The following is a 26,079-nucleotide window of genomic DNA, read 5'->3' on the forward strand; positions in this document are numbered from 1 at the left end:
CAAGAAAGTAAATCCTTGAGGGCAGGGATTTTGGTCTGCTTTGTCTACTGATGTGTCTTCATCATCTAGAAAAGTGATAACACATGGCTAAGAGTAAGTATTGATAACTCAATAAATATTTTTTGGGTGAAGGATATTTTTTTAAAAGTACGAAGGAAGAAGAGATTAACAAAGGAAGAGTTAAGAAAAAGATACCTAGTGAGGGCTTACAGGCTGGGTAGCCTTATGACAGGAAGCTGAGAGGTGAGGATTGGCTATAACAGGCCTTCTCTCCTGGGAGGTTGTGTGCAAGGGACCATGATGGAGCTCTTGCAGGCTGAGCCCTGGTTTTGATGGTGCGTATTGCCGCAAGGTTAGCTACACTTTATAGGGCTACCAGAGAACAAATATAGTCTTTGGTGTCAGACAGGCTTGGGTTCAACTCTTATCTCTGTCACCTACTAGTTCTGTTAACCAGGGCCAAGTCATTTGATCTATTTAATACTGTTTCCTTATCTTAAAAAACAGGAGTAATATTATCAAGTTGATATGGTTATTATGAGTATCAAATGTGAAAATGCATAAAAAGCAGCCATAAAGCTAAGACCCACAACGTCCAGTCTGAGAAAGAGTGCCGTGATCAAAGGAAGAGTCCAGCAAACAAAATTAATCTCAAAATAAATCAGTACCTTTACTTATATTTTTTAATTCCTTGAAGGAGGAAGCAATGACCAAATTAATATTTCTTTCTTTCTTTCTTTCTTTCTTTCTTTTTTTCTTTTTTTGTGAGGAAGACTGACCTTGAGCTACCATCTGTTGCCAATCTTCCTCTTTATGCTTGAGGGAGATTGTCCCTGAGCTAAAATCTGTTGCCAGTTTTCCTCTTTTTGCTTGAGGAAGATTGTCACTGGGCTATCATCTGCGTCAATCTTTCTCTATTTTATGTGGGATGCCACCACAGTGTGGTTTGCTGAGTGGTGCTAGGTCCGTGCCTGGGATCCGAACCTGCAAACCCCAGGCTGCTGAAGTGGAGCATGAGAACTTAACCACTACACCACTGGGCCAGCCCCTCGATATTTCTTTTTCTGTTACCATTTTATCCTTTATCCTCTACTTATCTCACATCACAACTTCTCACCTGATCTCTTTTATTTGGCACATAGTAGGGTCATATTAAATGATCCTTAAAACTTTAATTGTTTGGAGAATATTTCAATATTTCCCCAAAATTAACACACCATGGGACATCTAGCACCTCTCTGCCTTTCCCTTCTCCAGCAGTGAGAGAGAAAGTCACTGGGCGGATGGCAGGAGTCCAGGCTAAGAGATTCAGTTCCACTTCATAATGTCATGAGGAGCTGACCAGAATTAGCTCTTACAGAACATTTTTCTGTCTCCTCCATTCAAGTCAGAACTGACTAGAGCTGTCTTCTGACTTAATTGAATAACATAAAGGGGTAATTTCTAATTTCAGTGAAGAAAATTTTTAAAGGTTGAAACAGAAATGGGCCAGGAAGCTTTCAGAACTTCTCATCTAACCTCATGGCGGTTTATGAATTAACATAAGCAAGGCATTTTGTACAAGGTAGTGTTTTCTTCTTCTTTCCTGGAAACAAGGGTCATTATGATGTATCTCTGGACACGTGCATGGTTTAATAACAATAAACATTCAAACTGAAGAAGAAATAAACAACCAGCACACAAAGCCAGCAGCTCTTGATCAGTGGGTTTGGCATGTTACTTGCCTACATGGTCTATTGTGACATAGAACCAACTCTTGAAGGTTGGCGAGGCTTTGCTGTGCTGTGAATGTAAACTTAACCTTGAAGCAGAAAAGACAGAAAGCAAGCTGTCTTATTTACATGCTGAAATATGTGATCAATTTTTTAAGGACTTGGCTAAGAAAAATATAAATGCAATTCTTTTAAAATGCTCTACTCAATGTCAAGGTACAGTCAGGCATGTCCTCTTATAGTTACAGAATCTCCAGGTCAGGCTCTAGGAATGGATTTCTTTTAAAAGGAAAACAAAACAAAAAACCCCTGAGAACAAGCAGTGTTGTTGCCAGCAGCATGCCACAGCTTGATCACTGTCTTGCTGTTGCTAAGGCCATGGATGTGCACTGTGACAGGGAATGCCCTGTGGTCTCAAACTCAGCTCAGTTCAACACACAGAACAAACACTCCCTGAGGGCTTGTAAAGGCCCAGTCCTGGAACAGACAGGTACCACACACTACTGTTACTAAACCATAGCATGTGGGACCACCCACAGGGCCTTTGCACTTGCTGTGTCTTCTGCCTGAAAGCTCACACTGCCCTTTGCCTGCCCCCATTCTCCCACTACATTCCTCAAGAAGCTTTCCTGGGACTCTGACTAGGCTATTCCCTATTCCATGTGTTCTTATATCTGGATTGGTTTATGTGGTTCTCTGGTTGATGTCCATATCCTCCATGAACTTAAACTCCAGGAGAGTTGATCATTGTATCCCCAATGCCGAGAACAATTCCTGGAAGACAGAGGGGCCCAACTGCTGGATGAATAAAGGAAATAATGTAGGCAGGGAGTAGCAAGAGATGACAATGTGGAGATTGTTAGAGGTAAGGGTTATGGAAGGCCAAGGGCCTTAACCTTGAACCATGATGTAAAGCCAAGAGGAGTGAGTGGGGTTTTATCTAGGGAACTAGATAGTTCTCTAAATGGCTTCAGCTCTGACTTCTGCTTGATGAAGTTCCTATAGTAAAGGAATCATTCTTTCAATAACCTATGCAATCTGCTGCAGACCCTCAGGCCAAGGCCCAAACAAAATTCAGCTGGAGACCAATAAGGCTGGTAGGACCTTCTGCTCCCTCAGGATAGTGACGGGGTGTCATTGATCCCGTTGTTCCTAAAAGGTTAGTGGCACATATTCAGCCCTCAACAAACTCCACAGGCCTGCCCATGAGAGGAAGCGTAGAGCAGCACTCATCTGATCCAGGCCAGAGGCACAGGGACGTGAAGACCAAGGCAGCACATGTGCCTGACCTGGTGTTCCTTCTCCCACGTGTGGGGTCTGCAAACAACACACATTGGATGGAATCAAATGAATAAATGAATCCTGCAGTAAGCAATGATTTATGTCACATCATTCTCTGGCCTCCAGAAAACAAGGTTTAATCAGTTATTTTAATACAAATGAAATTCCCATCAAGTTATCATGCTTCACCAGGATTCCGGTGATTCCTGCCAGAATTACATCCCATGGAGCTAATACCAGTGCCAGCGCCCAGTGTGGGTGATCAGACTGGGTAGGGAAAACGTCTGCTGCTTTTAAGTAAGAGGTATTTTAAAAAGTGGCTGGCGGTTGCTCCTTAGACTGAGATTTCTAGGTCATGGTAGTGTAGCTTACAAATAAATACAAAGTTCTCTGCTGATTGCTTCCTAGTTCTTTTGCTTCATCATCATTATCACCATTGTTATCATATCACTGCTGTTAAAACCAGTCCTTTCTGCTTTCACTTACTAAGTCACTCAGTGAATACTGTGGAGGCCAACTCTCAAAATGAGAGGAAGAGGGGGGAGGGAAGAAGTAAGAATGAAGGAAGGAAGGAAGGAAGGAAGGAAGGAAGGAAGGAAGGAAGGAAGGAATCTTGTCCATGGGAGGAGAGTTAAGAGATTGCTGGCTGACAATGAAAGCCTCACTTTCTCCTGCATGAGAAATGAGTCCCAGAGCAAAGGGACTATTCTTTTCATCCTTCTGAGAATCATTTAAAACATAGATAGAATCTTTCTTCTTTTTCCCCTCCTCTTCCTGCTTCCTCCTTCAGCTTTTCTTCCTCTATCCATTAGGAGGAGCACGTCATATCTCTCAGTATCTCAAGTATTCACTGATTACTCATGACTAGTTGTTTATTTTCTTCTACGTATTTTTTACCTTGCTTTGTTTCGCAAAGAATATGAGGTAACTTAAAAATGCACAATAATACAGAATCTTAAAAATAGACAGCTGAAGAAATTGCTGCAGATAGGGACAAAGATAAAACCATTTCAATGAGAAAAATAAAATTCATATTCACTCTGTGATCCATAGGTTCATAAAATTATAACGAACCATTTGCCCAAGAGAAACGTAGCTACTCTTGATGCAGAGACTTCCTGGGCCCTGCTCTAGAGGGCGTGGTGGAGCACAGCCCAGCGACGTTCCCACAGGCTGACTTCTCCCAGCAGCCCTGCTTAGACTGCCCACCAGGCTGGAGCAGTGGGACAATGCCAGTGCTCAGTGCTCTAAGAGCATTCTGCAATGACCAGGAATGTGATCCCCATACTCAGTTTGAGGCAATCTGGGCTTAATCTACAAATGCTGCATATATCCTTCAGGCAGTCCTTTTGTGCATTTTTTTCTATCACTAGAGTCTTTGATGAATGGTGGGAGGCAGTGAGCTAGAAGTTAATTACTGCACAAAAATCTGAACTACTAGTAGCTCAGTGAGGTGAAAGAGGAGGAGGATTGTAGGTGACTCTGCCAGCGGAAATGACTACCGTGTCATAAAACTAATACCTCAGCCAGCTGCCACTCTCTTCACCCCTGACAATTAGCCCTTTTCTGATGCAGCCTTTCGGAATGTAGTTCTTGAGTGTAGTTCTTGGTTACCTCAAGCCAATCTCCTAGAATGACCAAGGCAAATGGCGCAATTGTAGAACTCCTTAGGAGATGCAAATCACCCATTGCTAGAATATGCTTGTATTTCAGCACTTGAACTAAACTGCAGATGACCTATTTTATAGCTTCTAAGATTCCTTTTCTAGCACTTACCTCATGCCAGGCACTCTTCTAAGTACTTTGTATGTATGACTCTCAATCTTCACAATCACCCTACTGGAAAAGTACTGTTATTTTACAAGTGAGGAATTTGAGGAAGAGAGAAAGGTCAATAGACTTTCCCAAGATCATACATCTAATTTCAGACTAAGCCAAGACTCAACCCAGAGAGTCTGGCTCTGGAGTCAATGCCTTTAATAGCTGAGCTCTACTGCTTTTTCAAATCTTCGAGTGGTTTACAAATCTGTCTCCTAGACTGCATGCGGGTTGATGGGTCTAATGCAATGGCTTCCTAGCAGTCAACCGCTATATGGAAATCTGTCTTCTTGGCAGCGTTTGACTCCACTGACCCAGCATCTGGCACACAGTGCTCACCAACAAGTAATTGCTGAATTGGACTGACTTGCTCTGCTTCTGGAAACCCTCAGTCCCCTTGGCTTCTCTAACACCATGTATCCCTGGCTTTCTTCCTGCCTCTCTGGTTCCTCCTTTTCAATCTCCTTTTCTTCTGTCAGGCTGTTATACGTGAGAATTCCTCATTGTTCCTTCTAGATCCACTTCTCTTCTCCCTAGACCCACACTCTTTGGTACTCTCGGTTACTCCAATTATTGTCTACATGTTATGTCTCCCAAATTTGTTTTTTCATCCAGTTTCACTCTTAAGATTCAAACTCACATAGTCAACCCTCTGCTGGAATTGAAGGTCTCCTATGCACTCAAAACCAATCTGTCCAAAATTTGAATCATCCTTGTGCCTCTGACCACTTCCAAACTGCTTCTCCTCTGTTTATTTTCTCAGTTAATGATACTACGATCCAAAAAGTTGCCCAAGCAGAAAACCAGGACTTATTTTGACTTCCCTTTCTTCCTTATTTCCTTCATCTAATCATTCACTAAGCTTTGTTGAGTCCACATTTTAAACTTGTCCACTTTTCGTCATCCCACAGTCTTCATTGTATAGCCTAGGCCACCACTGACCTACCCTTGAGTTGCAGCATCTTGTAAGGACCTGTTGAATGTCATTTCCTCCATGGGGTCTTTGGAATAAGCTCCTTCTTACTTCTCTGTCCCCATCCCTTTACTTTGCACAGAGCACAGCATTCTGAATGATTTCAATTCTCTCCTACCTCTTCTGTTCACACTGCTTGAACGTTCTTCTCCTTGCTTCTCCTCTTCCTTCCTCCCACTCCCAACTTGTCTTACTAATTCCTATCATCCTTCAGGCCTAGTTGCCATGTAACTTCCTCTGGAAAATTTTCCCTGAGCTCCCATGTCTCGGTTATGTTTCCCTCCTCTAGAATCCCACAGTCCACTGTGCTTTCTCTGCAATAGCACTTGGCATCTGCTACTACAATTATGTTTTCACTGTTCGTAAAGGAAGGGAAACTAACTGTATTAACAACAAACTGCAAAATTTCATTTTGGTCATTTACACCTGACATAGTACAAGTTCATTTATCCTTACAGAAAGAGCCAATGGGAGGTCAACCAAGCCAGTGGCTGGGTGCTCTGTTCCACAGGTTGAAGAACCCAGGCTGGTGGTAGTTCTGTCACCTTTAAGTCGTGACTTCTAAGTTGCCATAATATCTGGATAGTATGTGAGGGAAGGATCACACGTGGGAGGTTTTATAAACCAGAGCTTAAAATGACAACCATCACTCCCACTCACATCCCCTTCACTGGGACTCAGTATGTAGCCACATACTTACCTTCACAGGAGGTTAGGAAATATAGTTTGTGCCAGAAGGTAGAGGACTGGGTTTAGTGATCAGCCAGTAGTCTGCCACACTGATCTTTGTTCTCACTAAACTGTATAATCCGTGAAGGCAGGGTTGAAGTTTCTCTTTCTGTTCACTTCATCCACAATTCTAGTACACACTGGACATTGAATTAGTATTTGTTGTATAAATGAAGCTGTGCATAACCTGTCTTTAAAACATTTTTTCTGCCCATCCTGATGCTGGCTTCCCATTTTAGTTCCTCACAGCATCATCTGAGGCAGCCACTAACACATCTCCTTGTATCTGACTGTATTCATGGACCTGGGTGTGGTATGTCTTTGGTATTCACTGGTAGGCTTCATTGCAAAACAATTCCTGTTGATCATCTCTGAATGTGAACTTGTTCTGCACCGGTCTCAGCCTATCAATAACCAATGTTGTGGTTGAACTAGCCTTTGTGATTCTTATTATCATGGCAAGATGCCCTTCAATAGTAACTGTAAGGAAACTTTGAAAAAAATAAAGGTTTATTACTTACAGGACCTGGAAATTACACAGCACACCGGGGGCCGCACAGCAAGGTTACAAGTAGAGAGAAAGAGAGCGTGCACAGGCCTGGGGTTCAGCTTTTATTGGGGCTGAGAGTGGGAGCTTAGAGTTTTGCAGTCTCACTCTTTATTGGTGAATTTAAAGCATGAAAATGGGAATTTAAAGTACTAGAAGAGGAAAAAACAAGTGGTCCAAATGGCCAGTTGTTGAAATCAACCAAGATCTCCATAACAAAGGAGGTTCAGTGCAGGGAGGAGGCCTGGTTCTTTATCTAGTCCTGTGCCTGGCAATGTGTTTAATTGAGATAGCCATCGTTGAAGTAGATGCCTTGACAATCAAAGCTTAAGTCAGGCACTTACATTACCAAAAATTTTTTAAAAACACCAGGGCTTACACTACAGAACTATTTAAAGATGTATAAATCACAGTGCTAATTTATTTATTTATCCTATATATATATTTTTCCGAGATTTGATTACTCATGTTTATTAAGGGATGCTCCTTCCCAAAATTGGGGTGCTTGGGAAACTGGGGCATTGTTCACTGCTAAAGCTTGAGGGTAAATGAACATATTAGCTGTCATACTATAAAGATATTGTTGAGAATATTGTACCTATTATACAGTATTCTTTTTATAAATATTGGGGAGAAATTTCTTTTTAATCACAATAAAAAGAAAAGCTGTGTTTCTCTTGGAAATTGACTGTTTTTATCTTGTGATGGCCATCAATGGCATAACATACTCCTTATTTCTTTGCTTTGTTACTAGAAAGTTCTGACCAAATAAGGGGACCACATCTGCTAAGAGTACACAACATCATAAAAAGCATTTTGTGTACCATCCTTGTTCACATTTCAACAGAACTCAACATACTTTTTCTAATTATATTTTTCTTGCCCTTGTTGTCACTTTCTATCCACTTTTTTTTGTTTTCTTGCATTGCATATTTATGTAAGTCACCTTAAATATATTTTTGGAACAAAGGGGAAATACCCATAAATAAAATATATTGAAATTTTGCTTTCCCAAGAGACATAAACATGTTTTCAGTGGACTGTGATTGGATATTTTTCTTCTTCCATCTACCTTGCTTCATCCCCAGAGATATTTTCAAATGAATATGAACTAGTCTTTCATTTGGGTGAGGGGAAGAGAGAGAAGAAGAGAATGGGAAATGATGGATTATAAAGCTGGAGATTATTTTGAAAGCTAAAAATTGAAATAAATATGAATAAATATATATAATCTGAAAATATTATACACAATTGTGAAAATTCATTACAAGATAAGTTCTTTGAGGGTGTCTTCACTGTTTGCTTCATGTAGAATAGAGTCTGGCATGCAGTAGATACTAAAATAATGGATTTTGAAAATATGACTATAACACACTTGGAGTTAGGAGAACTGGGTTAATATCAAATAAATGATGTTGAATATTGGGTATGTAACCACAAGCTTATAACTTTTGGACTCAGTTTCATAATTTATTAAATGAAACCATTAGACTATGTGTTCGCTAAGATTCTTTCCAACTCTAATACTCCATCCTCTGCATGCCACCCTTGTTAATTGTAGTGGCATAGTTAAACATGTGAATGCAAATACCTAGAACAATGTGAGAATTTTGTTTTCAAAATAGGGTCTCCAGCTGCATCTTCAATAGCCCTTGTAGATGAGAGTACGTCAACTCCAAACGCCACCCCACAAAGTGAGTATAGCAAGGTTGTCCTCATACGACTTAAAAGAGACAACACACTCACAGATTTTACTACAGTTACAATAATTTTAAGGTTTGGGGAAAAGGCTGTATTTTTTCATTTGATGTTGATATTTTGGTTTTGAGTTACTCTGTAGCAATTTGTAATCTGGTGACTATATGTTGATTTTACAATCACTGTAATCTTAAAAATAAGGGCTGATGATGTGTTATTATACTCTTTCAATTGTCATGGGATTTTAAGGTAATATGAAAGTAATCTTGACAATACTCCCAGGGATCTGAGTTAGTGACAGAATAGAAAAAGAAAGCAAATCAGTGGCAAGTTGGCATTAAATATAAACTCTGGAGCTTTTGCTCGGTATGCCAGCTAGTGTTCCTGCATAGGAAAGCATATTTTCAATTTTACATTTCCCCAAAGTCATATAGACTAAAAATTCAGCACATCAAAGTAAAGCTAAATTACAGCCTTATAAAAAGTTTGGATTCTGAAGAATTTGTCTTTCAGCCAGCGACTCCAATGTGACTACCCAAGGCTTCAACTACTCCTGGACCTCCAGCGGGAAGGACGCCAAAAACCGTGAGCACAACTGTGAGTCCCTGAGAGTCCTCAGGGCCTCATTTATTCAACCAATACATATATCGAGCAAGTACTATGTGCTTTGTTCATAATCGTATTAACAAATACTTACAAAGCATTTACCATATTGAAAGCATTGTTATAGTTGCTGGAGATACATCTGTGAACAAAGCAGATTTAAGTTCCAAATTCTGGTGGAAGAGAGACAGACAAATGGTCATAAGTGATAATCATAGAAAAACTAAAGCAGTGAAGGGAGACTGTGAGAATCAAAGGTGAGGGTGGGTTGCCTTTTTAAATAAGTGATCTTGAAAGGTTTTACTAAGGAAGGTGACATCTGAGTAAAAATATAACTAATGGAGATGAAAGAGGGAACTATGAATATAACTGGGGAAAAGAGCAAACTAGCCAGAATATGCATATCACTAATAAAAATGAAAAGAAGGGGCCCAATGTGAGGCACAGAAATGGGTTGTTACTTTTAATCTGGCCCACTAGCAGCAGCATCGCTGCTGTTGCTCTAGCAGGTCCTGACAGGGTCTAAAGAGGAAATATACTGCCTCTCAGAGGTGTAAAACAAAGGTCAGTGTGGTGGGAAGTGGTAGGGGATGCGGCTGAAGCAGAGAAGAGAAGACCCAGGATGCCGCAGGTGCAGAACTCTGAACGTAACCACGAGGCCCTTGCTATGAAGAGTAAATGTGTGCATCTCTTCTGGAAAACATTTAAGTTGTACATTGAAAACCTCTAAATGTCTTTTATACCCACTGGCTCCATCCTCTCATGGCTAGGAACTTGTCCATAGGGAATAAATCAAAGAGAGAAAAGGAACATGTGTAATATTGCTCTTTGTAGCATTATTTATTGATTTTCTCTCTTTTGTGGACCTCAGGTTCACACATTTGGATTAATCGTAATCTTTCATTCATGACACACTTTTATCATTAGTCTGTGTATAGCCCTCTATAATTCAATTTAACATGTTTCTTTTAAGAAATACATTAAAAATATAATAGACACCTGTGAACTCAGTGCCCAAATACAAGAACTGACAAGGCAGTATCAGAAGAGAGAGCACAAAAAGAGACCCACAAATAAGTGGAATCCGGATGTATGTCAAAGATGGCTTGGCAGATTACTGTGAAAAGAAGAGACTGTTCAGCAAGTGGACCTAGAAACGTGGATTATTTATAAGAAAAAAAGCATTAAAAGTTGCCTCTACCACACACGTTACACAAAAATAAACTCCATATAGTTTGAGATCTTTGTGTCAAAAGCAAAACACTAAAACATGTAGTAAAATAAAGGTGAATTTCTTCCTGGCTTTTGGGTAGGAAAGGGCTTAAGAAAGAGACAGAAAGCACTAACCGTAAGAAAGATGGGAAACAATAGAGTACAGTAAAATTAAGGAAATTCTCTCATCGGAAGACACCTTAAAGAAACTGAAAAAGGCAAGCTATAAGGATCAAGAACTTATAATTGACAAAGGATCAAAACTTTACGTCAAGAGTGGATAAAGAATGACTACAAATCAATTTAGAAAAAGACAGAAAGTATCAGAAAATGAACAGATAAGCACATCAGAAAACATGAAACACAAGGGGCTAAAAACCATCCAGAGAGATGCTCTGCCTCTCTAGCAATCAGGAAACGCAAGTGCAGAAAAGTGCAAAAAAGATAAGCATTTTATGCGTAATCAAGTGGCAAAAATTAAGTATGGAATTGCCAAGTGTTATATAAAATGTACATCAATATAATGTTTTATATATTGCTGGTGAAAGTATAAATTGGTACCATCACTTTCCACCACTTTGGCATTATGTTTAAAGCTGAACATTTTCATACCCTGCAAACCAACAATTCTACTCCTAGACACACACACACACACACACAAATTATTACATATATCCAGGAGACGTGCACAAATGTTAGGGGAAAACCACTAGTCATAATAGCAAAAACTGTAAATAATCTAAATATCCATAGCCAGGAGACTCGATAAATAAGTTGTAGTATAGTCATGTAATAAACTATTATAGAGCAATGAAAAGTGAGTGAGTGACAGCTGCATACAACAACATGAGTGAATCTTAATAACAATGTGTTGAGTCAAAAAAGTAAATGCCAGGTGGCAATATATGGCGTGGGTTCTTTTTTATAAAATTTAAAAACGAATATGCCCAAACACCATATGGCTTAGACATAATGTGTGATAAAAATTTTAAAATTATATAAGTAAGTGAATAATAAACATAACATTCAGAACAGCGTTTGCTTTTGAATGGGCATACAAGGAATGGGAGAGGGGAAAGACGTGTATAATGTTATGCGTGTATGAGTGAGGGTGAGGGGGTGTTAAAGAAAAATATGTCCACTAATAAAAGAATGTGGAATAGGAGGAGATAATAACTCAATGAAATATTATGAAGCCAAACAGAAGAATAGCCATAATGTACTAAGCTAGCTGGTACATTTTATTATATAGATGAGGGTACAAGCTGGCAAATTTTTACCAATTAGATATAAATTGAGAATAAAAGCATTAGTAAGACTGGGGATGAAAGTCTAGACTTGACAGATTAACATTTATCGTGTATGGTGTTAACACGCAATTGTAATAAACTATGCTGAAGCTCTGCTTAACCTACACTAGTTTGTCATCCTTTATTCTTAATACCATAATACAAGTTCTATGAAATCTTGTTTCTGTTTACTTGCATTCCCAGTGCCTAAGATAATGTCTGGCATCTAGTTAGTGCTCAACAAATATAGTAGAATGGACAGATGAATTAATACTTGTTCATTACTGGGAGAAATTGAGTAGCAATGGGGATAAAAGTTTATTAGACAATGTCAAAGGAAAAAGTTCAACTCCAATTTAAATTTATGCTATGTGAAAATGTAAATTATCCCATATTTTAATTTTCAGTATAACACTTGGTGTCTGATGTTTTCCTTTGTTTATTTTATTTGATTATCTGTTGAAATTATACTAGAATGTAAGATACGCAAGAACTAGGATCTAGAGTTTTTTTGTGTCTGTTCCCTGTGGAATCCTAATGTCTGCAACAGTGGCAGGCGTGCAGCAGGTGCTCAGAAAATGTTTGTTGAAGGCTTGAAAGTATATGTGTACGTATGAGCCAGGACAAGGAAGAAAACACATATACACACATATAGTGAGAAGGAATGATCTGCTTAATTGGAACTTTTTAAGTTTTTGTTTGTTTGCTTTATTTAAATTTATTACAATATTAGGTGCACCAGGAATATAAAAGACAGCCTTTTCATCCTGTGCAGCAGTATGAAGCATTAAAGACCACCTAGAGGCTTTCTGCCCCAGAAACTGAAAAACTGAGAGTCTTTCTTGAAAGTGCTTTATAATTTACATAAGTATATTCTTGTTTTTTTAGTAGATTTCATAATGAAACTAACTATTGTAATCCTTAGTATTTTCTGTCCTTTCCCACTTGAAAACTTCATTTATCCTCAGACATCTCTTTGTCATTCTTACCAAAAAAATTGCCTTAGAAATTGTGAAATCTAGGAAGGGACCCTGAAACACAAATAATTTTTCCCTGGCAGTGAAAACCCACATTCTTACTTATGCAAGAGTAAGAAGATCTTAACTGGTTGCCATTTTTTATCCATAAGCTTAGAGAAAAAATTCCCTGCAGTGAGTTGCTCTGTTTATAATCATTCACAAAAACACATTAGGATCCAACAAGTTAATGTTGATTGCTCACTCCCAAACTGTTTTTGAAACATGTTTCTACCCGTTGGATGGGACTGTAATGAGACATCCAATATTAGATGATGGATTTGGCAAGATTAGTGTGAGGCATTGGTAATGGGATTTTTTTTCTTCTGGATGTTTATTTCAATAGATTTATGAAATGTTCAAAGACAGAAAAGGAGTGATAATGGATGGATTTCTGGTGAAATAAACCCACATATCTGCATCCCCTCTGTTTCCTATTGGTTGGGATGCTGATTCTCTAAACTCACCATTCTTGTCCTCAAATTCTAAAATCTTCTGTCTCAGATCCCATCTCATTCAATTTTCCTCTTCTCTAAAACACTATTCTCCTCCCGTTCTGTTACATAGTTCCAGATTAGGCGAGCCTCAAATTAAAGATTTATTCCTTCACTTAAAAAATCAATTTCTAGGGGCTTCATGGATTTCTCCACAGCTCACACACAAGGCCCACACTACCAAAGCTCATGAATGTCGTCTTCCTTTCCTGGTCGGGAAGAACATGGGGGTACCCTCTATGGACTAGGTGGTCATGGTAACAGTGGACACGGTAGCTAGTGCCTGTATGTTTTCTGGTGGAAGGGGTGGTGCTGACCCAGTACATATTCACCCTGAAGAGGACGATGGAGCAAAACACCAGGATCATTGAGAGACCTGTACCCAAGCGCTGCATCTCTGGATATTGCTTACCACCTAGGCTGTTGTTCTAGGATAAAATTAAGGACAGAAGAACTCAGAGTGCCCTAAGCAAACCTGGATAACTAGGAAAAAGTCTGTACATGTAAAACTGATGCCAGAATTCCAGATAAATTCATCTTGCATCAAGAATCCTACCATAGTAAAAGAAATTATCTGTGGCTTTATCAAGAGGGACTGCCAAATCTCAGATAATCACAGACTTTGATATGACATTAAGTAGATTTCCCTACAAACAGAAAAGATTCCTAATGTGTCATATTACTGACAACTATAAATTGGTTACAGATGAATATCAAAAAAAGTTTTTGCAACTAAAGGGAAAATACTATGCTATCAAAGTTGATCTTGTTTTACCATAGAAGAGAAATACCCTTTTATGGTAGAATGGTATGCCAAGTCACATAGTTTCTTGTTGAACAAGTTTTACCAAAAGCTAAATTTAAAGAAATTGTAGAAGAAATCCATGTGATGCTCACAGAAGGATATAAGGCTTTCAGAAACTCCAACACAGTATCTTGTGTTCATATTTTCGGCTGATAATGTTGACATACTAAAGGAGGTTATCCACCGAGCTAGTGTTTATCATTGGAAAGTCAAAGTAGTGTTCATTCATGGATTTTGATGAAAATGTGTTCTCAAAGGATTTCAAGGAGAATTAACTCGTATTTAACAAATGAGATGATGCCTTGAACAACACAGGATATTTCAATCAATTAAAAGACAATAGCACATAATTCTGCTAAGAGTCTCCCAGGAGAATAGCAGATGCAGTAGCCAATGTTGAAAGCATTCTGAAAACTGGATATCTTAGTGATAGAGCAGAAGAACTTTTAGAAAAGTGTTGCTTTAGTGAAGGATAAATCATTGGAAGGAGCCAACTCTATTTAACTGAGGATTCTATAAACAAGCATTCTTCAGGAAGATCTCTCTTCTGTGGGAGCAATTGATACAAGAACTGCTCATTTCTTCATCTTACTGAAAGTCTTAATTATAATATATTCTGGCTCTTGAAGTTTTCCCTTTACATTACGTAAGTATTTTCAGACATGTTGAATCCATCAACTGGAAGCTCCTTTTTTCTTCACCTCTCTCAATACACTTCCAACTATATTTTTACAGGTTTTAAGAAATCTTAAATCCATAATTCGAAAAGTAACTCTATTTTTCCAAAGTGGATTTTGTAGTTTAATTTTATCATACATTTTTTGAGGAATCTTTTTACAGTTGAAAAGTTCCTGCAAGTCTAAAAAGAAGTTTTATGAAATGGTCAAATAATTTCCACGACTTTAAGTACTGTCATTTTCATAATTTGGACCAATCATGCTGATAGCATCACCATCTCCTGAAATTGTGTTATGTTTAGTTATTTTGTTTGGGGAAAATCAAAATCTACCAGAAAAGACTGGCCCTCTGTATTTGGTGAAAAAACTGTTGGCCTCCACATGTAACTGATCATTACAAAATATTCTATATTGACTTACTAATAATAAACATGAAATGGAAAATTAAAAAAAAAAATCCACTCTTGCTTGTTCAACCATTTGTATCTTAGCATAAATTAATAGCCGTTCTTGCAAACAGACTTTGAAGAGATAAGGAATAAAGGCATCAAGCCCTAAAATAAGGAAGGAAACACCATATTGGGAAAAAAAACTGTTAGGTTATCTGGAACAAACTGCCTTCTTCATAATTTTACCTAAATCCAGGCCTGGTCCCAAGTTCTTTTAATTAGTTCTTGCTCTTTGTCAATCAAATTCCTGGCTTAATAGCTTAACCATTAAAAATGGGCATTAAAAACATGCTCGGTCTGTCATCATCCATAGACCTTGGTAATCTGTCTTGAACAAAAAAATAGTCAAGATCGCATATGCAGAATGAGAGAATTACACTGACAATAAGAAATCTCCCCGACCTACCCAAACTCAAAACTGCTGTGTACAAAACCACCCTTACCTCTGAGGTGACACCAAGTGGAAGCAGCTACAGCAGACCCTCCTACGAGCAATCCCTCAAAAGCATTGACTTACATCTCGTCTGAAGGGCCTGGGAACATTCCTTTGCTGTAACTACTGTTAGCATCTAGGGAGAAATCAAGGAAGGGGAAGGTTAAGGGTTTTTTAAATGTTTGTTTTGTTTTATTTTGGTTTTGCTTGTTTGTTTTGGTCCTGACACACAAGAAAGCACTTTAATCATGTATGCTAATGTTTTAAGTAAATGAGCATAATGTATTTCTACTGACTGCAACCATGTACTTCCATACTAAGTTTACTTTGCATCACATTATAGGCCTGTTATCAAATACAGATATGTGGAGCCTGCCAAGGAGTGAATCTTTCTTGCCAGAGATGGGAACTAACCAAAATTAGTTGATAGATCTATTTCAAATGCCATATGTGCTGCCTGAGTTTGCTGCCATCTACTCAAGGGGAAAGTTTGCCTCTAAATGCATCAAAAGGAGTCACCCGGCAGCTAACAAGGCCTGTGACCATAGGGGTCTAAAGATTCACTTTTGACACAGTTCAGTTTTCACAGTCAAGCAAGAATGTCAGCTTACCCACGAGTACAATTTTGTTTCCTCATGCGTGTTCTACCGTGGTCTTCAAAGGCCTATTGGCACCTTTTCTTGACTCAAGTCCACCATAACACACGTGGGCTCTCATTCTCTGCCATTCTTTTTAGCTCATCCGTGGGATGGGCTTGAGAACAGTCACAACACATTATCTGTGGCTGAAAGAACCTCTTCGAGCATTTTCCTTCCATTCGTTCTTCCTGCTTCTAAGTGGATATGATCAAAACCTTCCCTATTAGAGGCATCTGGACCACAGCCATTCCCTCAACTCCCACTTTATCTGAGGACATTCTCGTGTGTGCTGCAGAATAGTTCAATGATCTTGCTTTAAGTCTGCATTAATATCCTTTTTTCATAGTTATTATTCAATTAAAGGTCGAGAAGAGACAATGAAACAACTAGTCTTGTACAGATTGACTCTTCCTGTACCTTCTTCCCTTAGCAGCTTCATGGATGCCCAGTGAAATGTACAGTTCATCCCCCTCAGGGGCAGACTCAACACTTCATGGTGAGTAGTTGGGGGAGATTCAGGGTCGGGATGGTAGTGGTCTGCTTTATTTGGGCAGAGGTGGAAAAACAAAAACTGATAAGAAGCCAATCTCAGATAGGTGTTTAAAAGTACATCCTGATGATGAAAATGACAGTGATGATGAAAATGACGATGGAAGGAACCAAAATTCTTCTCAGTCAGTCAAAGAAGATAATCAGAGACCAAGTCTTAGATTTTTCTCTATTTTACTTCAAAATTAAATTTACATAATGGCATTTTTGACCAATTAGATCCATTAAAATGCATTGTAAGTTTTAATTTTCCATTGGAAAATAGAATGATTTGTCAACATGAACTTGTCTACTCGACTGTTGTGAAGGAGTTTTTATTGACCTTATCAAACACATTAGAGTGGGGAGAATCAGCATTTTGATTGACTGGACCTCTGATACCCTGGGAGAATAGGGATAAGCCTCATCTTTCCGTGACCCCAACATAAGGCATTTCCCCAAAACCACTTAAATTTCTCATGGAGATTCTTTAGTAGATACTGTTTTGTTGTGTGTGCTATAACAGTTTCTCTTTTTTTCTTTAAACTAATAGGAATTTCCCACTCCTTTGATAGCTGTTAGATCCTAGGATCCTAGCCTTGCAGTAAATTGGTCCTTAGTAAGCTTTACATGTAATATTTTAGGAGCATTTAGGCCATTCAACTTGAGCTCTTCCTAATAGCAAGTGAAATCCTTTCATGATTTTATTCCACGTATAGGGTTGAGACAGTTATTAGGATCAGCTCAGATATCTTCCTTATATCCCTAGGTGATGTCTTCCCCAGCACAACCAGAACATTTTCAGAAGTTCCCAAAGCTGCCAGTGGATCTACTAAAAATAATGACATCCGTATCACTGGTGAGTCATTTACCATTTTGGAGGGGGAGGGGAATTTTATGTTTTATTCACTTAACAAATATTTATTGAGTACCTAACATTTGCTAGACACTGTGCCAGTTATTGGTTATACAGTAAAAACATAGTCCTCCTGAAGATTATAATCTATTAGAAAGATGATACTTAGTAAATAAGTAATCATACAATTTATTTGTGACAAATGTTATGATATAGTACAAGCTGTTGTCAGAGTCTAACAGAAAGATCTGATTTTAACTGGGGAACAGAAAAGGACTCTCTTAGAATACATGTAAATTAAGATTTGAAAAATGAATAAGAACTAGCCAGTAAAAAAAGTAGTGAGAAACATTTCAGTCCTGTGAAAATATAGTCTGAGGCAAGAAGGAGAATGTTGGAACAAAGAGTACTCTTATAATTCAACTAAAAAAATTTTGTGAATGCTAAATGTAATCCCTTGTTTTATATCATGAGTTCAAGGTATTCAATAAAGTTAGCACCCTCCCAATGCAGGTCTTAATTGTAAATTCAGAGGCATAATCAACCCTTTCACTTCAGGGGGTGTTTACTTCCCTGGTGAACTCTCCACTGATACTCAGCTTATTTCATATTCACGGTCCAACAGTCCTCAGACCACCAGAGCATCATCCTGGACACAACACAGCAATAGAACTGCAAACTGAGGTCCTACCAATATTTTTAAGATATTAGTGCCTTCAAGAACTAAACTTAAAGTTTAGAGATAGGACAAGATTGGAGCTCTGCTTCTCCACTGAGACATTCCTGAAGTCAATGATCTCATTTCCTACATTTGGTTGGGAGAAAACTTGTAAGCAATGACGTAAGACCTCTTTAAAACCATTTGTTCTTTCATTTCTCTGACACTTTGGAAGTAAAATGTTATATCCCATCATATTTTCAGTGTAGAGCCTAGTACGTTTTGACTTGATTACAAAAGAACTTTGTGTAGTCCTGAGTTGATCATCTGGATGACTGCTACTTTTATAATCTTGATACTCCAGTGATTTGAACTGCTGTGAACTCTAGCCACACAAACATACAACGTGCCACATGGTCTTGTATTACAGGACTATGTGAGCTTCCAGGGAACCCTCAGTGTCTATTTTAACAGAGCTGAGGTAGGGTGAGCATCAGGAAAACCTCAGATCCCGGGATGTATGTTATAAAAGGAAAAATCTTCAATACTGGTAACCAGTGTTAACACGACAACGTCACGTGGCTGCAGTCCAAACTATGTAAATCATAGGAAAGATTTGGTAGCTAATATTTTAAATCCAGTTTTTTTGGCCTGTATTTTTTGAGACTTTGCTGTATGAAAAGCAGTATAATAATCTAAGGCAACAAAAGAAATTAAAAATCTAATCTTCATCTACAAGCAGTTTATAATCTAACTGAAACAATGAAAGAAAATCAATCTGGATAATTCCGATACGAAAATGCCCGAATGATCTATGTAAATCTAAAGAGTTGAAGACCTATCTATAAGGTATAAGGAATTTCATTGGAATGTTGTTAGAAATAACAAAAGCCTGGAAACAATTCAACCATCTAACGTTAATCAACCAGTCAAATAAGCTATGGTAGATTCACACACTGGGGACCCATCCAGTCGTTTAATCAAATGAGGTGAATCTCTATGCACGTCTATGGGAAGTGTTCCAAGAATGTTTTTTAAGAGAAAGAAATTGGGGACAGAACAGTATGTATAGTATGCCCTCATTTGTAATAAAAGGGATATATGTTCCTGATACCTATATATGCATATGAAATTTCCAATAAGGTACATAGTTAACTATCCAAAGTTATTGACTCTAGTGGGAGTAACTGGCTCCTGAGGTGTAAGGACACTTCCTTTTCATTGTAGTTTTATATTTCTATACTTTCTGAATTTTTAACATGATTGTAAAATACTTTTTTAAAAGGAAAAAATAAAGTAACTATGTAATTATAAACATTCCCTTTCATCCTCTGCCAGGTAGAAATGGGCAATTTTGTTTCCTAAGAGAGTTAATTTTCTTAATTCTTCCTATATGTCAGAGAAGAAGGAAAACAGTCCAAACAATGATATTTATATTGCCTCTGGTCTAAAACCCACAATATTTGAAAGTCTTTGATTCACACAGTTTGACTTGGTGTTCAAGTGCTAGAAATGTAATGAATGAGTTGAGTATGGGTTTCATCAACATAAGAAAAATCAGTCCATTGATCACCCACCAATATAATTTTAGCCAGCCATTTTCTTTCAACTTTGTCTCTTTTCAGACTATGGAAAAAGCAAAACCAACTAGTTTCAATTTTACCCCTCTTGTTCCCTCCTCCCCTTTTTATTGCTGAAATGGATAGGGGGAAAAGAATGAAAAAGAGGGAAGGCAGTAGAAAAGGTACTCCGAATACAATTCCTTGAGTGACACTGAAATGAGGCGTCTTGGCTGATAGGCTCTTGAGTGCTACAGCTCCATGAGGGTTAGGCAGGCCTGCCTGCCTTTGGACTCTCAGGGCTTTGAAATGTTCTAAAGCTTTTGACTCTTTCTTCCTCCTCCTGACATACTAATATTCCATAAAAGCATTTAATGACTCTTTACAGAATAAGAAAATCCAAAGCTAGACCATTACTTTACATATAAAGTTTACTGGAGTAAATGTGGAAAACAAATTTAAAGCTTATCACTTTTATTTATTCCTTCTTACAAATAACATTACATTGGACACCATGTGCCAAGAATTTTCCAAAGCCTTGGGAAAATGAAAGAAAAAAATCAGTTCTGGAACATTCCAACAAGAAAGACATAAATGCAAAAACAGAGCTGAGAATAAGGCATAGATATCATCCCAGAGCGTGATTGTTGCCAATGAACACCCCACGGCCCTTGGAGAAAAAATGTTTTAAGTAGGAGAAATATTTCAATTAATCCTGTTTTCCAAATGCCAAAGTTTGGCATTAAAGTTTGTCTCTCTTTATGCCATTTTCAGGAATTGTGGTTAATAAGCCCAAAGATGGAATGTCCTGGCCAGTGATTGTAGCAGCTTTGGTCTTTTCCTGCGTGGTAGTGTTTGGTCTTGGAGTGAGAAAATGGTGTCAATACCAGAAAGAAATGTGAGTACAATACTAAGACATGTAGGAAGAGAGAATTTCTCAGAACAAAGTATTTACTCATCACTTTAAATGTTATTCCTGTATATGGAGTTCCTCTCCTATTTAACTGAGGAAATCAGGCTCATAGAAGCTCCAAGATGCTATCTAGCTTCCCCAACATCACACAGTTTGGATTAGACGCACAACTCCTGACTTGATATCCCCCTCTGCCTGTGGTGGCTGTAATGCTCATCAGATGCAACAAGTCAGGGGGCATGAAATGAGAAGTGAGCCTCACCTCACCTCAAAACTGAAACTGATTCTTCCTTTAATCTTCATTATTTTTTCGTTTTCATGCATCTCTGAACTGCCTGGGCCCAGCTGGGCCTAGATGCTCAAGTGTGAAATTGAGGGAGAAAGTTAACTTTAGGAAATTTCCAGCTGCTTTTGAGCAGAATGGGCTTTTACTGCCATTTTCCTTTTTTCCTCAAGGGGAAAAGAAAGTAAGCGTTGGGTTACCTTTTTCTGTCTTATGGAAATATTTTCCAAAATTCTTTTCCCTCCACTCAGCAATCTGAAATGACAGGTAAGGTTAAGCCTCACTTTTCTGGCTGGGCTGTTTGGGATCAGTGTGGACTAGGTTATGCTTAGAGGAGACCCGCATAATACATAAAGCTGATCTTCCACACATCTTCCTACTAGCCTCTGAGGCAGCATTGACCATTGTGCAATACCTTCTTCTTCTTTCCTTAGAGAATTCTTGAAGACTCTATAACCATGTGCAGGGAGCGTCTAACTGTGAATAAAACACTAAACCATAAATTCTAAATTCTTGTGCAAGGACTACACTTTGGCCACCACATTAACCTTGAGAAATTCACAATTTCACTGAAAAAAGGGAAGTACAAATTTCTTAGAATTTTATCCACCTTTTAATATATATTAAGTCTCCATTAAAACATCAGAAAACCAGGTAATAGGCACTAGAGGTTTTTATATTAAAATGAGAAAATGGGAATCTGAAAATCTGAATTGATTTTTTTATTGTTCTATATTTAAATGTCTGTGTTATATAGAAATGAGAAACTCTCCCTCTCTCTCTTTCTCTATCTCTCTGGAGAAATTAAGGTGCTATGGATTGGTGGACAAGGGGTAGAGATATTTGACTCAGGGCATAAATCTGCTCACAGACTTATCTGTTTCCTGATATCCAGAGAGCTGGAGCATTTGTACAGCTAAATCCTCCCCTATGCTCGATGCATTTCAGACAAAGAGATGAGTTGTGCTCACATAGAACAGTACTTTATACAAAGATGACTTTAAGAATGTTCACTGATTCAAACAACAGGGATTCTGGCATTATCCATCCAGTACCAATCAACTCAGGGATTCAGAAAAGCTGTACTTCCCACCTCTACTGTTGCCCACAGTACGCAATGAGTGTGTGGGTGAAGGCTGGGGGTAAGGTTGGCAAAGGGACTATTTGGAAAACTTCAGTCTTTAGTCTCAGAATCTTAAAATTTTGTCTCTGAAGGAATGTTTTAACTCACATAAGAGAAACCCTTCTATTAGGAGGCAGTTGCCATGAATAGTGTAGGTTCCAGTTAAAAGATTTGAATTGTTGGTCTAGTTCTCTTGAGGAAGTTGCTTAAAACCTCTGAGCCTCAGTTTTATCTGTAGAACAGTGACAAGAATATCTAATTCCTAGGAACAAATTAAATAACGTTATGATAAAAATGCTTTGCAAACTATAAAATACCTTATCAATGTTAATTAATGATATTATTGTGATGTTCAAATGGCTGATAGGACTAACAAGCAGAAGGCTCTGCCAGAAAAACTTCTAAGAGAACTAGTAGGGCATGTCTCTTTCTCTTTCTCTGTTTCCTACTTCAAAAAAATATTTTGTATATATCCTTCAATCACCCTCTCACATTCTTAGCATTGACAGAGCAATGTTTTGTTCCTAGCATGGAAAGACCCCCACCTTTCAAGCCACCGCCACCTCCCATCAAGTACACTTGCATTCAAGAGTCCATTGGGTGCGATCTGCCTTGTCAAGAGATGGAGACACTCTAGTCATTTGAGACGTTGCCATACAGCAAGACTCTGCTAGAATCCTATTGAGAAGGTAGCTCTGGTGCTGTCTTAATATAATCGCCCTCTAGCCAAGCCTCTACCGCAGCAGAAATGACTGTGAGAATTAAATGACCTGTATTCCCAGCAACTCTCCCTCTTTCATCTGTGTATGCTTTAAATTTAAGCAAGAGTGGGAGGATATGTCATGCTCACACCCAGTGCAATCTGTAGGGATTTTCTTGCTTATGTAAGAAGTGCAAATTAGGCTGCCGTCATTAAAAAATATGTGCAGTGTTTTTAGTTTTCATTTTAATTATCTGATTGAGGGGATGACAATGGTTTCGAGCATATGTTCAGGCCAGATCCTCTTCTCTTTGGGCATCTGCCAACATTCTAAACTATTTGCCAAATTTACGATAATCCCTGAGGTTTGTTGCATTCCCTAGGAAAATTACAAGAAGAAGAAAATGGGAAAGTCCTAGCGAGAGTTCCAAATAATGGGAAAGTGCAATGAATCTTCCTATTGAAATTCTGTTGTTTGTTTTCACTGGAGGAAAACAGAATACCTTGCACAAGAACCTCAGTTCCAATCCTCCTTCTCTCTTCCTCCCACCATGTTCACCCAGCCTCCTGCCCCATGAGATGAGGAGGGATCGAGGGATGACTAGCCAACAACCAAGTAGCCTAGTAGATATAACGCTGCACTTGCCTCTCAAGTTATGTGAGCTAAGAGTGGCCACATTCTCGGCTTTACCTCTGTGTGTGCTGTGTGTGTGTGTGCGTACACACGTACGCATGCATGCATCAAACTATTACCAAGCTGTTATATAAGTAAACAGGCAGCCTAACCCTAATCTGACTTATTTAATTCCCATTACGCTCTTGTTCATCTGAGGACTTTCCTGTTCATCCAGTCTGCCTGCTTTGATCTGTTTTGCGACAGATAAAGAGCCTCAAATCAGACTAGTGTTGATGAATTAATCCTGCTCCTACCAATATTTTACAAAATAGTTCAAACAGAACATATAGGTGATGGAGAGGAAATCTAGTCAGCCAGGCCTACTCTGTATTCAGCGCAGTTCGTGAGTAAATAAATTACTGATACCCCTTGTCCTCTCAGCTTCCCCATACACTCCCTCCCTAGGAGGGAAGAACAGATGTTGCTGATAGATATGACAAGCAAATTTTGTGTAGACTTCAGTCTCGAAAGGAACCTTTAGTTCATTTGCAGTGTACTTGTTCCTGACTGCACATGAGAATAACTTGGAGAGTTTTTTTAAACACCACGGCTGTTCCACTCCAGATCAATTAAATCAGAATCTCTGTGGAATGAGGCCCAGGCATCAACTCTCCCAGATGATTCAAGCATTCTGCCAAAGTCGACTGCTGAATCAGTGGAAGTCCCTTCTCGTTGATTAGAATCTTGGCACCAAAGTGCTTAGCTCTTACTGTGGCCAGCTTCCAAGATGGCCCCATCATTCTTGCCTCCTGCTATTGGCACCCTTCTATAGTCCTCACCAACACTGAACACAGCTGACTTGTGTAGCTAGTTAGGACCAGGGTAAGGCAAGTGAGGCACCAAGGATGTAAAATTTAAGCAGATATTCACACTCAGGGTCATGCACATGCATAATCTTGAGAGAGAGTACCAGTCCCAGGCCTGGCCTAACCAATAAGATAGTGCAGAAATGACCAGAGTGTGACTTCAAAGGCTATGTCGTAAAATACATTGTAGCTTCCGCCTTGATCTCTCTTTGGTCATTCGCTCTGCGGGAAGCCAGTTGCCGTGCTGTGAGGGCACTCAAACAGCACTGTTGAGAGGTCCATCTGTTGAGGAACTGAGGCATCAACTAGCATCAGCTAGCCAGCTGTGTGAATGAGCCTCGTGAAGCACATCCTCCAGCCTCCAGTCAAATCATCAGATAACTGCAACCTCAGTCAGTGTTTGGACTGGGACCTCATGAGAACCAGAACCTTCCAGCTAAGCCTCTTCTGAATTCTCGACCCACAGACACTGTGTGAGATAATAAGTACTTATTGTTTAACACCAATCACTTTGGGTATAATTTGTTACATGGCGTAGATAACTAATACAGCTCAATAAATGGGAAAATAAACTAATATTGGCCTGTCTTAATTACCCTTAATTCCTCATTAGTTCTGGTTTTTTTGTCATGCTGGAGGCAAAGGTCTCCCACATTTGCATTCACTCTAGGCAAAGAGCTCCAGAGGGATTAGTGCCTCTGAAAAGCTTCAAGAAAAAATGACTAACTTCATATATATTTGTGACTGTTGCTTCATGTGTAGTTTTTATTTATTACAACTTAATCATCAATATTTGTATAAAAATCACTATGGCTTTATTTTACTGTTTCTTTAAGAGATGTGAATACGAGTAGAGGTATTGGGATATACAGTGGCAGAGTTGGAGGATGTTTAGATTCTTTCAGTAAAAACATGGACAATTTTGCAGTACAACATAAGCTATGTAATTTTTCAATCTATCCTATGACAGGTGTCTCACAGTGTTTTTGTATTAACTCCTCTTTGAATCACCCTTTTTTGGTCTTATAAATGAGTCTGGTCAGCATTTGCAAATTCTTCTCCAACTGGAACACAGTGAGTGGTTGCTTGTCTGTGGTGGAACCGCACTCAGTGGTTCAGAGGAATTTTTCACAAGCCTGCAAGAGAGAGGGTGTCTAGATACTTTTCAGGCCATGCTATGATCTTGACCTCCCTCATTTAATTAAAATGACAGTTTCACCTGCACTTTAAAATTGCATGAAGGTAAGTTCATAGAGCCTGTCTCAAACCAGCAACTCTTCTCTGTGGAGTGGATTTAGTTCTGTCCCACAAGAGGAGAGGTAGCAACACCAGACTCTAATCCCTAAGTTTCCTGTGTGTCTTCATCCCTGCCTTCATTTTCACTGAGAAGAAGCCACACATAAGCATTTTCATCACTCATTTCTGAAGCACGGTGTGTTAGATGAGACTTTTGTTCAGAAATGTTCACTTCCTTACCCACCTGAATCATAAGGACCCCTTGACTTTGGGCTTGGCTGTGTGATTTGCTTTGGACAATGGAGTATCATGGGCATCACTAACCCAAGGCTAGAAAGGTGCTTGTATGATTAGACTCACTCGCTTG

The 26,079-nt window shown here is 38.8% G+C and overlaps 1 protein-coding gene and 1 pseudogene across 8 annotated transcripts in view; both read left to right on the forward strand.

Moving 5' to 3' along the window:
* The window catches only part of CD96 (CD96 molecule), a 90,639-nt gene extending 65,225 nt beyond the window's left edge, over nt 1–25,414 (forward strand). For 2 of the 8 annotated variants that reach the window (XM_014862295.3, XM_014862298.3), the window contains 6 exons: nt 8,686–8,754; nt 9,272–9,355; nt 16,805–16,870; nt 17,672–17,761; nt 20,750–20,873; nt 22,823–23,225. In XM_014862295.3, the coding sequence (XP_014717781.1) occupies nt 8,686–8,754; nt 9,272–9,355; nt 16,805–16,870; nt 17,672–17,761; nt 20,750–20,873; nt 22,823–22,931 (542 nt within the window). In that variant the 3' untranslated portion in view covers nt 22,932–23,225. Of the gene's footprint in view, nt 1–8,685; nt 8,755–9,271; nt 9,356–16,804; nt 16,871–17,671; nt 17,762–20,749; nt 20,874–22,822 lie in introns of all 8 variants that reach the window. The other 6 variants (XM_044771627.2, XM_044771629.2, XM_044771628.2 and 3 more) reach the window with 4 other exon arrangements.
* Nucleotides 13,737–14,730, forward strand: LOC123286089 (cytosolic 5'-nucleotidase 3A pseudogene; annotated as a pseudogene).
* Nucleotides 25,415–26,079: the final 665 nt, after the last annotated feature.

This window comes from Equus asinus, chromosome 5 (genome assembly GCF_041296235.1).
Source record: "Equus asinus isolate D_3611 breed Donkey chromosome 5, EquAss-T2T_v2, whole genome shotgun sequence".
NCBI classification, from domain to species: Eukaryota; Metazoa; Chordata; class Mammalia; order Perissodactyla; family Equidae; genus Equus; species Equus asinus.